Source organism: Alligator sinensis, unplaced genomic scaffold (assembly GCF_000455745.1).
Source record: "Alligator sinensis unplaced genomic scaffold, ASM45574v1 scaffold1023_1, whole genome shotgun sequence".
NCBI lineage: Eukaryota > Metazoa > Chordata > Crocodylia > Alligatoridae > Alligator > Alligator sinensis.
Genome location: NW_005842373.1, coordinates 178,392 through 191,998, shown reverse-complemented (window position 1 = coordinate 191,998; position 13,607 = coordinate 178,392). Strand labels below are relative to the sequence as shown.

Sequence of the window (13,607 nt, the reverse complement as noted above, 5' to 3'; positions counted from 1 at the left end):
GGGCTGACCACAGCAGCTGTGAGGCCCCTGCCTGAGTGTGGTGCAGGGAAGTAGGGGGTATAGCAGTCCACAGCCCCAGTACCAAGCCCTCAAGCAAGGGCCCCAGACCTACTGGCCAGGAGGCGCTGGAGCCGGGCGAAGCCGAAGCCGCTCTCAGTGCCCAGCAAGAGGCTGGCCAGGATCCAGGTAAGACCGGCAGTGAGGATGATGACGACCACGCGGAGCGGCCCTGGTTGGGGGGTAGAGCTGGGGTACACGGGGCTGCTCCCATTCCCACCCCCGCCCCCCTCCCAACGGCCCGCGGGCCGCTCTCACCTGCCAGCCTCATGACCCCGCCCGGGGCCCGAGGGGGCGTTGGGAGGGCAGGGCCCGGCCGCACCAAGCTCCGCGGCGGCAAGGGCAGGGCTGGATTCACCGACGCAAGCCCCGAGGCCCTGCAGGTCTTCCCCGCCCTGCCCCTGCCCCTGCCCTACGTGGCCCCGAGCGCCCCATCCCCCACAAGAGACGGCCCCACATGGGGCGCCCCAGCCCCCTACACGTGACCAGGACGCAACGCGTGGGCGCAGAGCGGGGCCACGGCTCGAGGGTCCCGCAGCAGCACCAGCCCTGAAAGCTACCGGGTAGCGCCTAATCTCGGACCGCCCACCCCCAACCCAATAAGGCCCCGCCCCTTTCTCCCTGGGCATCCTATAGCGGAGGAGGAAGGGTGGGCTGCGCCCCCTCCCCCCAGTGAAAGGAAGGGGCATCCCTAACCCACCAATGAGAGTGAGGAGTTCCAGGTAACCCACCAATTAGGGCGTAGGGGTTCTCTTAGCCTCAGCCAATGACAGGAAGAGGAGCCCCTGAGTCAGTCAATCAGATCACAGGGCTCCAGGGGCGTGGGAGGGGGCGGGGCTTCTAATTCGAGGCTTCGGCAGAAAGTCGCCATTAATCGGAGTGCATCGTGGGCCAATCAAAATGCAGGCTGACCGCCGTCCCACCAATACTCAGGAGCACAGGACCGGGAAAAAAGCGGGAGGCGGACAAATAGGCTGTACCCCCCGGAATGGCAAGAGGGTGGAACTGAAACATGCCACCATCAGATGACGGGGTGGGGAAGCACCATCCCCCAACCAATCAGGGCTCAGGCTACCCCTAATCCCGCCCTTCCACTTCCGGCAGGGGAGGGAAATTGACTACAACTCCCAGCCCCGCCCCGCTTCCGGGGTGGGCGGGGCCCATGATGAGAGGGCGTGCCCTAGGGGCGTGACTGGGAGCGTAATGTATAGCTGGAGGTGTGGCCGCGGCCAGGAGGGAGGAAGCAGTGGGGCGCAGCCGGGGCCCGTAGGGGCTGTGAGGGTTGCAGCAGCAGGTGAGCGGGACAAAGAGATCAGGGGTCAGTCAGGAGCGGGGAGAAGGAGGGGTAGGCCTGAGACCTGGGGTCAGAGGTCAGAGTGGGGGGGGATCTACTTCCTGGGCGGGAAGATACTGGGGTGGAGGAGGCAAGCCGGGAGTGGCTCCGTGTTCCATTTCTGGCTGCTTTCTCCCCAAAAACCTGTTCCAAGGCAGTGGGGGGGGAAGGCCACTGGGGCACCCCCTCCCCCCATTTCTGGCCCCCCCCGCCGTAACCTCTAGTCTTTCCCCCTGCTCAGGATCGACGGAAGCACCCCAGAGCCCCCATGCAACAGCCATGAGGGTGTGACCCCGCCCCCCCCCCAGCCAGGAGTGTGACACTAAAGGTCATGGTCCAGGTGCCCATCTCCATGGCCTCGTGGCTGCTGCTGCTGCTGCTGGTGGGGGGCAGCTGTGTTGAAGCCCCATACCTGAGCGTGGGTGATGGCAGCGCCCTGGAGTTCGAGTTCCCTGAGCGCAGCCGTGGCATCATGGTGGTGTCCAGCCGCTATGGGGGCAACAGCACTGGCACCGGGCAGCCGCGGCTGCGTGTGGCCTCACTGGCCCCAGATGTGCTGGCGGTGGAGAACATCAGCGCCCTTTGCTGCGGTGCCAGCGGCTTCCTGGTGGCCATCCGCTCGGGGCCAGCTGGCCTGGCCCCACTTCAGCTGCGGCTGCTGGACCGCCAGCACCTGGTGGAGGAGCGCTGTGACTACCGGGTGCGAGTGGCAGCTGCTGTGGTCCCAGTCCCAGCGCTGGGCCACTTCTCAGAGAATCCAGTGCTGTACGTGCTGCTGCCCCTCATCTTCCTCAATAAGTGTGCCTTCGGCTGCAAGGTAGAGGCTGAGGCACTGCGGGGCCTGGCCCGCCGCCCCCAGCCCGTGCTGCTGGGCATCGTGGGCCAGTTTGTGGCCATGCCTCTGTATGGCTATCTGCTGTCGTGGGCCCTGGCACTGCCCCAGGGCCTGGCGCTGGGACTGGTCATCACCTGCTCCTCACCAGGTGGAGGCGGTGGCTACCTCTACAGCCTGCTGCTGGGCGGGGATGTCACGCTGGCCATCTCCATGACGCTGTTGTCCACTGTGGCGGCTGCAGGGCTTATGCCGCTGTCATGGGCGCTGTACGGGCGGCTGCTGAGTGCCCCACCAGGCCTGCATGTGCCTGTGGGCAAGATCCTGGGCACACTGCTCTTCATCGCTGCACCCATCTCTACTGGCATTGTGATAAAGTGCAAGCTGCCACGTGTCGCCAGGTTGCTGCTGCTGCTTCTCAAGCCCTTCAGCTTTCTGCTCCTGCTTGGGGGCCTGGCCATGGCCTACCACATGGGTGCTGTCATCCTGGCTGAGGCACAGGCGCCCGTGGTGCTGGCCGGCCTCACCGTGCCAGCTGTGGGGCTTCTGTTGGGCTACGGGTTGGCAGCTGGGCTGGGGCTGCCAGGCCCCCACCGCCGAACTGTAGCCATCGAGGTAGGGGTGCAGAATAGCCTGCTGGCCCTGGCTGTGTTGCAGCTCTCTTTCCGGCGCCATCAGGCAGACATGGCTTCCCAGGCACCCTTTGTCGTGGCCCTCAGTGGCACCTCTGAGATGCTGATACTCGTCCTGGGGAATCTCCTCTACCAGCGCCTCTGGCCCCCACCCGGCCCCTGAGACCTGCCCAACGGTAGCTAGTTCCCAGCAGCAGTGCCCCCACTACTCTCCCAATCCTGAGGCCCTGGAGCCAAGAACCAAAGGAGAAAATGGAGGAACCCTCTATTTTTCTACTGCTGTGTTTTCTAGTCCATCAGCCATGACCCTGCTCCAGGCACAGAGCAGGGGGACTGGGGTAGTTCTAGAATGGGAATAAGCCAGGCATGGGGCCCCCTCCACCCTGATTCTGGGGGAGTGGCTGGAAAAGAGAATGTGAGCAACATGCTGTGGCTGGAGGCTTTAGGGAGGGGCTGGAGTAGACAGAAGGCTTTGGGACCTTATTAGTTAATGAAGGGGAAACAGGGCAGCTGAAGTGTCACTCCTGATCTGCAGCCCCCTGCCTGTGTCCCTCACTCCCCACCTGTAGCCCCCTGCCTCATCCCAGCTCTGCCTCTCACTCCCCTGTAGCAGGTGCCCCACCCTTCTGGCACACAGGAGTGTTGCCCCTGCCCAGGGCAGGGTGCTTGGCCCTCATCCTGGATGAGTGGTAGGAGGAGGGCTGGCAGGTGCAAGGACAGGTAAGCCCCCCTATCCCCCTCCGGGCAGGCCTGAGTCTAGCTGGCCCCCGCTCCCTCTTGCAGATGGAAAATGTGAAAACTTGGCCTCTTTCCCCTACCCCCATTGCCACTGGGCTTGGGGAGAGATGAGAGGAGCTGTGGAGTGGGGTCACAGCCATGTTCTGGGATGGGTGGGCTTGGGGGTGCTGCAGGTTGGGAGGGAGGGGAAACAGCAGAGGCCTGTGAGTCAGGAATGAGAGTCACTGGCAGGACTTGGAGCTGGGGGGTAAGAGGGCATCAGGTCTGGGTTGGCTGTAACCAGCTAGTTTGGCTGATATTGATGAAAATCTATTTTTCCATCCTCGTGTCCGTGTTCTTTCCATCTCCATGCTCTGGCGGACACAGCCCTCCCCTTCCCTCTCTGGGTATGGAACAGTTGGCTGGGGGGGCAGGTGCCCTCCATGCACACCAGATCCCCTATCCAGGCCCCACTTCTGCTGCAGGGACCCCAGGGCAAACCCACTGCCCCCAGCCTGGGCCAGGGTTCCAGGGGCTCCCAGAAGAGACAGGTGCCCTGGTTGTCTCAGGTTTTCTGCTGCTTGCCAGCTGGCTCCAACCATGGACACCCAATCACTGGTAGGCCTGAATATTTCAAGCTGTGCTGTGGCTCAGGTGACACCTTGCAGGGGGCTGTATCCCAGCCCAGGGGTTTTGGGCTGGGGTAGAGGGCAGCCTAGTGAAACAAGAAGCAGACAGAGGCAACAGCAAGAACAGACTTAGAGCAGCCCCAGCACCATTCTGAACCTCCTCCAGTTGCCTCAAAGCCTGCTGAATCACTAGGCAAGAAACTCGTAGCTGGTCCCTCCCTGCCCATCTTCACTGCCCCAAATTTCAAGAGCTTCTGACTGTCCCAGCAAAGGTAGGCCCCAAGACACTGCTGACAGTAAACATGTCCTCTCTCTACCAGTTTTCATCTAGTCAGAGATGCCCAAGGCATATTCCCCACCTGAGGGGCAGAGTTAAGGGGACTTCAGCACAGAAGCAGGAGGTAGGTACAGCAAGCCTCCCACAGTTTACATGGCTCAGCCATGAAGTGACACCACCACCCACCACCAGGTTTATGTCTCAGTCCCACGCGATGAAAATACATATGGTGAACCCATGTGGCTGCTTCTGGGCCATTGCCTCCTCTCTCAGGGGCCTTTTCTACCCAGCAGTCAGGGACTGTATCCTGACATCTATCAGCTGGAGGATGCCACCATCCTGACAGGCACCACCGAAGCTGAGGGACGCAGAGGCAGCCAGGTGCATCCCAACAAGGAGCTGGGTTGTACACAACACAGCCCCTCTGATGCATCTATCTGGCTAATTCCTGGCAGTCAGTGTCAGGTCCTCTGAGGTCTCAACAGCAAACAGGTCCCCACTAGGTGTTACATTTACTGCACAAATCCCTGCTTCATCATTTAGACCGGCTCCATGTGAAAATTCCTCATCACACCATAAATATCATGCCTTCCAGCTATAAACTGAGCCAAGCAGCTACAAAGTTAGTGTCTGAAAACGTGTCACATGGTCGCTGGTTTCTCTCAAGCTTTAATTCAAACGTGCAACCAGAGATTCAATGCATGAAAGACCCCAGGCTGAAGCCAGAGGAAGTGGTAACCCTGGAATTCATACCAAAAGGACCAGGGCATGGAATTCCTTCCTGACCCCAATGCAGCATGAGGCTGACCCCAAGCAGAGGGGTGAGATGGAACCCCCTGCTGCAAGTCGCAATATTGCCCAGCATTACCGAGTGAGGCAAACCCCCCATGAACCTGCAGTTCATCACGACGTTGTGTGTTTATTCTGGAACCTACTGCTGACACTTAAGAGAAGGAAGGATATCTTTCCGTCCTGACAAAGCCCAGAAGCCTAGGGGCAGCAAAGAACAACAACCCCACCCCCAATTCCCTGTGCTGGTGCGTTAATTGCTCCCCATTTGTTGCTCACGCCTAATGCTCAGTTGCAAAGGCAAGGCGTGGAGTGAGTACGGCTAAACTTCCCACTCAAAGGAGCACTCTAGCCCCCAAGAGACATCTCTATGATGCAAAGTACGCCCGCTGCACTTCCGTCTCCATAGCACTGAAAGAGCCGCTCTTGCTCTAACTGCGTCTTCGTCTCTGTCTAGGCCGCCCTACTTCCGGCCTGCTTCTCTATAGTTCCTCCGCGGCCACTCTGGCCGTATAACTCTATGGTGCAGTTAAAGGGCTCGCGATGCTGCTCACGGTGAAGGCGCTGCAGGGTCGAAAGTGCAGTCTCCAGGTGCGAGAGCCCGGGAGCGTTGTGGAGGAGGGATAAGGTGGGGGTGGATACGTGAGGGCGGGCAGCGGGAGTCCTAGGTTGGGGGAGGGGGGTGCCCTGGGTGGGGTGGCTGGGGTTCAGGCCGGTGGGGATCCGTCTGTCACTGCTCCCCCCAGGTCTCCCCCTGGCCTGTGGGTCTGGGGGCAGCTCTGGGGGGTTGTGGAAGATCAGCGGAGCCTTGCGGGGACAGGGGCCGCTGCCTGAACATCGCTGTGGAGGGTGTTTACTCTGGAGCCTGCTGATAACACTATGGAGCCAACCAATCTATCTCCCTGCCACCCAAGGAGGCTAGTGAGGGCTGCTTTGGGGGGGGTCAGCAGCTGCTTCCAGGGTGCAGGATAGGCCCTGAGGGTTCAGCAAAGCTGAGAGCGGCGGCAGGTTCCCGGGGTGGGGGGCTCACCCCTGTGCCTCCATAGATGAGCACCGGCTCTCAGACTACGCCATTGGCCCTGAGTCCAAGCTGAACCTGGTAATCAAGCCACCAGAGAAGGCATCACCTGAGGAGACTGGGTGTAAAGGCTCCCCCCCTGCCACAGCCTTCCCCACCCTCTGGCCCCAGCTCACCCAGGTCCTGGCACGGCATTTTAGCACAGCTGACATGGAGAAGGTGCTGGAGCAGCTGCAAAAGGTGAGTCCCGGGCATGGGGCTGGCCACAAAATGTGGCTGTTTCTGGGGTGGGGTGTGTCAGGGGCTGGGTATTACAAGGTCCCCCTTTCCTGGCATCAGGATGTAGCCACCTCTGGGGCAGGGAGTGTCTGGGGCTGGTTACACCTTTTGCGTGATGCTAACATGTGCCTGCTCTTTCAGGGGACCTATATAGGGGGTTGGTTATACCAAGACCCTCCAGTATCAGTGTTTTGCCTCATATAGCATTCCTCTTTTCCCCAGGACTACGACCGCAGCCTTCGCCTCCTGAGCCTGGATGACATAGAGCGCTTGGCCACCCGGATCCTGCACCCTGACACACCTGACATGTTAGAGATGGGCTTTCTGGACTAGCCCCCAGGGGGGGAAGGGAGGGGCAGCCCCCCTCCCCTCCCCTCCCCTCTGCTGCCCCTGTTCCTACTCTGAACTGCTGCTAATAAGCTGGTGGCCAATGTAACCTTTCTCCTCCCCACAATTAAAGGTGATGGTGAGTGCAAGACTGGCCTGGCTCTGTCTGGTTAAACAGGGGACCCCCCCACCCATACACTTTCCAAGCACAGAGACACAGTCGCCTCTGCAGGGAGTGATACAGGGACCCTTACCTGGTAACATGCAGCTGCCCTAGGAGGAAGGGGGGTTGGGAAGTGTTTTGGAGGAGGATGGCTTATATAGGCGGCCCCTGCTCAAGTGTTTAAATGTGGCTGCCTCTGGGGTGGGATGTCAGGCAGAGGCTGTCTACACAGGGCCCCTTCAACTGGTCCCAAGATGCAGCTGGCTCTGGGGTGTGGCACATCAGGGACTGCGTGCACAGGGCTCCCTCACTTGCCACTGAGATGCAGCTGGCCCTGGGATTGGGGGGGGGCAGAGGGCACTATTTACATGGGAATCCCTCTCCTCTGCTGCTCCCCCCTGACCCCAAATGAAACCACGAGACCAATGCCTAAATGTACTACCTGCTTACACTGTCCTAAGGATGGGGCTCTGCTTCTCAGTCCCAAGCTGGATGTTGGCCTGTGGGTCCCCAGGCTGCACTTTGCTGGCCTGCATGTGTTAAAAAATAATTTGAAAAAGGAATGAACAATTAGCAGGGCAGTAAGGCCCTGAGCCAGCTCTTAGTTACTCTTCATTGTGAAGTAGCAGGGCCTGCTGGGTGTGGGGGCATAGTTCTATAGGCTCCCCCTCGCTCAAGGATGAGATGCAGCCACCTCTGGGGTGGGGCACGCTGGGGCTAGGTGTAACAGGGCTCCCTTAGCCAGCATTGAATTGCAGCTGGCCCTGGGGAGGGAGCCAGACATGGACTCCTGGGTTCCTGCTGCCCTGGAGGAGCGGAGAGGAAAGGGAGTGGGTGCGGGCAACCCTGGGTTCTACCTCCTGGGTGGCAGGGGTATGGGCACCTCTTAGGAGCGTTACCTCAGCGCCTAGAGGGCGGGGCTTCCAGCCAACTGACGTTTCTTGCGAGCATAGGGAAGGGCGTAGGGTCTCGTTGAAAAAGGGTTAGAAAAAGGGGTGGGGCGCCGCGCTGTGACGTATTAATATTCCGGGGAGGGGAGCGGGTGGGGCCCGGTGACGCAGAACGTTCTGTAGGCGGAGCTTTCTCTCCCTGCGGCACGTGGGGCGGAGCCGGCAGGATGGAGGTGCAGCGAGCGCTGGAGTTGTATCTGGAGCATGGGGGTGTGGGAAGGGAGGGGGTGCGGGAGGGGGCCCGGCGGCCTCCCCCAAGTCGCACAAGAGCTGCCCCTGGGCTGCTGCCGCCCCGGTCCTAGCCTCGGCTTCTGTCTCGCCTTAACTCGGCCCCAGCACACTGAGCGTCCCGTTCCCGTCCCCGCTGAACGCGCGGATTGCCCACGGGGCCCTGAGTCCTGACCCCGAGCCCCGGAAAGGGGAGGTCAGCAAAGAACTGACAGTGGTGGAGAACTTGCTGCACGTGTGAGTGACCCCGCCCGGGGCGGGAGAAGGCGGGGCGAGAGTGCGGGGTCTCGCGGGGGGGCGGGGGCGGGGCCCCGGCTCCGTTACATTTCGGTGTCCCGCAGGCGCTGGCGGGCGGCCGAGGCGCGGCTCCTGCGCGTCTCCATCAGCTCCTTCCTGGACCATCTCGGCCTTGTGGTGGAAACCATGGAGCAGTTTGGGCCTCCTGTGCCCCGGTGACCTGCTCCTCTCAGGATACAGGGTGCGTGCACCCCCCACCCCAGCAGCAGATGCCACCGCCACAGCCCTGCTCCCTGCTTCAGCAATAAACTGCAGCTGAGCCCCGGCAGCTGGTGTCAGTTTGTTCATGGGGGGCGTGCCACTCACTGCCCTACTACAGCTGGGAGAAATTCCAGGTGTCCGGGGTCCCAGCCAACAACTAGGAGAGGGCCCTCCACTGCTCTCATCCTCTCAGCCCCCATTCCCCTCCCAGGGTCAGAGAGAACCCAGGTGTCCAGACCCCCCTGAGAAGTTTGGGCCTCGTGCAGGCAGTGGAAACCAGAGGGACCTGGAGCCCGCTGCATCTCCATGGCACCAGGTCCCTTTTCAACCCCCTCACCGGAAGCCTAGGTTGTCTGCCCAGCCCCAGCAGAGGGTGCAAGGCTCCCACACTACCCTTATTCCCAGTTATTTTTTCAAAGCTAATCTATACCCAATAGAAGTTTGTAATTCATAAATTACATATTTAAAGAGAGAGTATTTCATCAGCTATGTACATTTAGTAATGAATATGAAAAATAATATCCTGCATTAAGTACAGAGCCCTAAATGAAGATCAGATTAGGATGGGATCATGGAGCAAAATACTTCTTGGGCCACCCAAACTTCATGTTGATGCCACTGGGGGACTCTCCCCGAAGAGCCTTAAGCACAGTCATATCCAACCCAATGCGCTGTTTGGCTATGCCAGGCTGCCAACTAGCAGCCCCCCATGCCCACTACTAAGTATATGTGCTCAAATAAGGAATTGGATTTTGGATTGGGATTATGGCTAGAAATCCTTCTTGAGCAACTTCACACCATACCTATGTGCTACTGGGGAACTTTCCCAGACATCTCTGACCAGAGTCTTGCCCAGCCCAAAGTGCGGTTTCTTCAGGCCAAGCTGCCAACTGATAGCCCACTGTGCCCACTATACTAAGTATAATGGCTCAAATAAAGAACTGGTTTTTGGGCTGGGATTATGGCTGGAAATCCTTTTTGGGCCTCCCTGCACCATGTCTGTACCACCGGGGGACTATCCTGCACCTTTAATTGTGGGGAGGAGAAAGGTTACATTGGGCACCAGCTTTTTAGCAGCAGTTCAGAGTAGGGGCAGGGGAGGGGAGGGGGGCTGCCCCCCCCCCGGGGCTAGTCCAGAAAGCCCATCTTCAACGTGTCAGGGTGCAGGACCCAGGTGGCCAAGCTTTTAATTAGAATGGCTCTGCAAGCTGCCCTAATTAAAACGCCCACAGTGTCACTTGTATTCAGCATCCCACATCTCAAAATGGTAGTGGGGGCACTTTAACTAAAGCTTGTTCAATGAGGTTGCTCCCCTGCTCCCATTTTGAAATGCGGAGACTATGAATACACGTGACACGAAGGCTGCTGGAGCACACTAATTAGCACACTTCAGCAGACTGGCAGCAGACTCAATTAATCAAGTCTGCTCTGACACATGCTGCTAAATACCATGCATCAGAGCAGAGGTCTGTCACATGTATAGGTGCCCTATATATGCAGCCATATTCATACATTTCATAGATTATAGAGTTGGAAGGGACCCAGTGGATCATCATGTCCGACCCCCTGCCCCTGGCAGGAAAGACGACCAAGGTCAGATGACCCCAGCCAGGTGTCCATCCAGCCTCCTCTTGAAGACCTCCAAGTTAGATGATAGTACTACCTCTCCTGGAAGCCCATTCCAGACTCTGGACACCCTTACTGTAAAAAGTTTCTTCCTAATGTCTAACCTGAATCTACTCTCCACTAGTTTGCACCCATTATTCCTAGTTACTCCCTGGGGCGCTCTGGTAAACAGCGCATCCCCAATTACGTGCTGTCCTCCCCTGATAAACTTATAGGTGGCTACAAGTTCACCCCTCAGCCGCTTTTTGTAACGGCTGAAGAGATCCAGATCTCTCAACCTCTCCTCGTAGGGTCTTTCATGGAGACCACTAATCATGCAACTGGCCCTCCTTTGAACCCTCTCTAGATCCTCTGTGTCCCTCTTCAAGTGTGACGCCCAAAACTGGACACTATGCGGCATTGGTCAGGCTGCAGTTGGAGTAGAGTGGGGAGCATCACCTCCCTCAATCTGTTGGTCATGCATCTGCTAATGCACGACAAGGTGCGATTGGCTTTGTTGATAGCCTCATTACACTGCCAGCTCATGTTCATATTAGAGTCAGCTATGACTTCAAGAGCTCTCTCAGCCTCTGAGCTGCTGAGGGGGTCATCCCCCAACCTATAGGTGTGCTGGGGATTCCTCCTTCCTAGGTGGAGTACCTTACATTTATCTTTGTTGAATTGCATCCTATTTCGTTCCGCCCATTGAGCCAACATATCCAGATTGGCCTGTATCTGCTCCCTGCCCTCTGGTGTGTTAACTTTTCCCCATAACTTGGTATCATCTGCGAGCTTGGAGAGGGTGCTCTCCACACCCTTGTCCAAATCACTGATGAAGATATTAAATAACACCAGTCCAAGGACCGAACCCTGAGGAACCCCACTGCCCACCTCCTTCCAGGCCCATCTCCTTCCAGTGGGGAAATATATTTGCATATTTCCTGCTGTCCAGTGCCTGGTGGAACAGCAACAACAGGAACTAGAGTAAGGAGAGGGAGGGGGAAGATGAGGGAAGGAGTAACTTCATTATTGACTCTGTAGCTGGCCAGTGACTGTCATCCTTTCCCAAGGTCTCTTCCAATCCCAGTGCTCTGGGAAGGGATGGAAAAACTGCATAAAAGGCAGCATTGTTTGAACTGCCCTGCTTTCTGCCTTGGTGTCAGTTGAGTGAGGGCACACCTTAACAGTTTTCACCCCCCTGTGCCCCAAGACAGACACAGTCCCACAAGCACCCATGTCACAAATTTTGCTTGTCAGCAGCTTGAGGTTCAGTTTCCCCAAAACCCCTGCACCTATCTCCTTGAAAGCTGACAGGCTTTGTAGCCTCAGCACGGGCTAGTGTGCCTGCAGCTTTAACCCTGCTGCGCCTTAACACACACTGTCACCCATGTCATGAGTTTTGTTTGTCCACAGCTTGAGGTGCAGTTTCCCCCAAATCCCTGCATCTATCTCCTTGAAAGTTGACAGGCTGTTGCCTCAGCAGGGGCTAGCAAGCCTGCAGTTGTGACCCCGCTGTGGCTTAACACATACACGTGATGTGAGTTTTTTGCTTTCACGACTTTGAGGTGCTGTTTCCGTGAAATCCCTGCCCCTATCTCCTTGAAACTTGGCAGGCTTAATGTCCTCAAAAAGGGCTACCATTCCTTCAATTTTCATCCAAATCAGGACAGAAATGACAGTCAGTTTCAAATCAAAACAAAATTTGAAACAAAATTTCAAATTTTGAAATGGCAAAATTCCATCAAAATGGAACGGTGCCATTTCTCGTGGCCCTAGACTAAATAGCACATGGGGATGGAGAGTAAATTGGAGCCAGGCATGGCCAAAATGTGCTTTGAGCCAGGTAAGACTCTGGTCAGGGATGTCCAGGACAATCCCCAGTGCCACAGAGGCATGGTGTGAGGTGGTCCAAACAGGATTTCCAGCCATAATCCCAAACCAAAAGCCAATTCCATATTCAGGTCCATATACTCAGTACAATGGGCATGGCAGGGCTATCAGTTGGTAGCCTGATATGGCCAACATGTGCTTTGGGCCAGGCAAGACTATGGCCAAAGATCTCCAGGAGAGCCCCCTTGAGTCAAAGAGGTATGGTGTGCGGTGGTCCAAACAGGATTTCCACCTGTAATCCCAACCTAGAAGTCAATTCCTTATTTGGGCCCATATACTTAGTACAGTGGCTGGGGGCTGTCAATTGCCAGCCTGGTATGCACAAAACAGGCAAGACTGGTCAGAGATACGTGGGAGAGTCCCCCGGTGGTAGAGAGACATGGTGTGGTGTGGCCCACAAAGGATTTTGACCCATAATCCCAGCCCAAAACCAGTTCCTTATTTAAGACCGTATATTTAGTACAGCGGGCATGGGGGGGTGGACTGTCAGTTGGCAGCCTGGCATAGTCAAACTGCAGTTTCGGCTGGGCAAGATCCAGATGACAGATGTCTGGCAGAGTCCCCTGATGCCACAGCAGCATGATGTGGGGTGGCACAAAAAGGATTTCCAGCCATAATCCCAACCCAAATGTCATTTTTTTCTTCAGGTCCATATACTTAGTACAGTGGCTGGGGGTGTTGTCAGTTGATAGTATGGCAGTGCCAAACCATGCTTTGGGCTGGGCAACACTGTTCAGAGATGTTCAGGAGACTCCCTCAGTGGCACAGAGCTATGTTGTAGGGTTGCCCAAAAAGGATTTTTAGCCATAATCCCAGCCCAAAAAACAGTTCCTTATTCAAAACCATATAGATTTCATAGACATTAGGGCTGGAAGGGACCTCGGAAGATCATCGACTCCAGCCCCCTGCCCAAAGGGCAGGAAGTCAGCTGGGATCATAGGATCCCAGCAAGATAAGCATCCAGTTTGCTCTTGAAGGTGTTCAATGTAGGTGCTTGAACCACCTCTGGTGGCAGGCTGTTCCAGACCTTGGGGGCTCGGACAGTAAAGAAATTCTTCCTTGTGTCTAGCCTGAAACGGTCTTGTAGTAGTTTATGACCGTTCGACCTAGTCGTCATCCCTAGGGGCGCTCTGGTGAACAACCGTTCCCCCAGATACTGGTGGTCACCCCTGATAAATTTATAGGTGTCCATCAGATCACCCCTGAGCCTGCGCTTTTCCAGGCTAAAGAGCCCCAGGGCTCTCAGCCGGTCGTTGTAGGGTCTGCTTCCCTGACCTCTGATCATGCGCATGGCTCTTCTCTGGACTCTCTCAAGCTTCTCCACATCCTTTTTTAATTGTGGAGCCCAAAACTGGACGCAGTACTCCAGCTGCGGCCTCACTA

General features: G+C 57.1%; 4 protein-coding genes across 7 annotated transcripts in view; 3 read left to right on the top strand and 1 right to left on the bottom strand.

Moving 5' to 3' along the window:
• FAM3A (family with sequence similarity 3 member A) overlaps positions 1 to 624 on the bottom strand; it is a 3,581-nt gene extending 2,957 nt beyond the window's left edge. For both annotated transcript variants that reach the window (XM_006029330.3, XM_025210799.1), the window contains exons 1-2: positions 316 to 624; positions 113 to 229 (exon numbers count right to left, since the gene is read on the bottom strand). In XM_006029330.3, the coding sequence (XP_006029392.1) occupies positions 113 to 229; positions 316 to 328 (130 nt within the window). In that variant the 5' untranslated portion in view covers positions 329 to 624. The remainder of the gene's footprint in view (positions 1 to 112; positions 230 to 315) is intronic.
• A 118-nt stretch (positions 625 to 742) lies between these two features.
• On the top strand, positions 743 to 6,449 carry SLC10A3 (solute carrier family 10 member 3). 3 transcript variants are annotated; one of them, XM_014522585.2, is made up of 3 exons: positions 743 to 1,090; positions 1,632 to 5,857; positions 6,313 to 6,449. In XM_014522585.2, exon 2 carries the CDS (start codon positions 1,722 to 1,724, stop codon positions 3,015 to 3,017), a length of 1,296 nt encoding a protein of 431 aa, XP_014378071.1. In that variant the 5' UTR covers positions 743 to 1,090; positions 1,632 to 1,721; the 3' UTR covers positions 3,018 to 5,857; positions 6,313 to 6,449. The 3 variants fall into 3 exon arrangements, with proteins under 3 accessions (XP_014378071.1, XP_014378070.1, XP_025066583.1); XM_014522584.2 differs by lacking the exon at positions 743 to 1,090 and adding an exon at positions 1,113 to 1,351; XM_025210798.1 differs by lacking the exon at positions 743 to 1,090 and adding an exon at positions 1,113 to 1,351 and having other exon boundaries at positions 1,632 to 5,894; positions 6,313 to 6,446.
• Positions 5,268 to 7,062, top strand: UBL4A (ubiquitin like 4A). The gene is made up of 4 exons (XM_025210815.1): positions 5,268 to 5,298; positions 6,013 to 6,183; positions 6,313 to 6,524; positions 6,786 to 7,062. The coding sequence occupies exons 1-4, from the start codon at positions 5,268 to 5,270 to the stop codon at positions 6,894 to 6,896; spliced, it is 525 nt and encodes a 174-aa protein (XP_025066600.1). The 3' UTR covers positions 6,897 to 7,062.
• A 1,054-nt stretch (positions 7,063 to 8,116) lies between these two features.
• On the top strand, positions 8,117 to 8,816 carry LAGE3 (L antigen family member 3). Its single transcript, XM_006029329.2, has 3 exons — positions 8,117 to 8,196; positions 8,340 to 8,468; positions 8,573 to 8,816. Exons 1-3 carry the CDS (start codon positions 8,171 to 8,173, stop codon positions 8,685 to 8,687), a joined length of 270 nt encoding a protein of 89 aa, XP_006029391.1. The 5' UTR covers positions 8,117 to 8,170; the 3' UTR covers positions 8,688 to 8,816.
• The last annotated feature ends 4,791 nt before the right edge of the window (positions 8,817 to 13,607 follow it).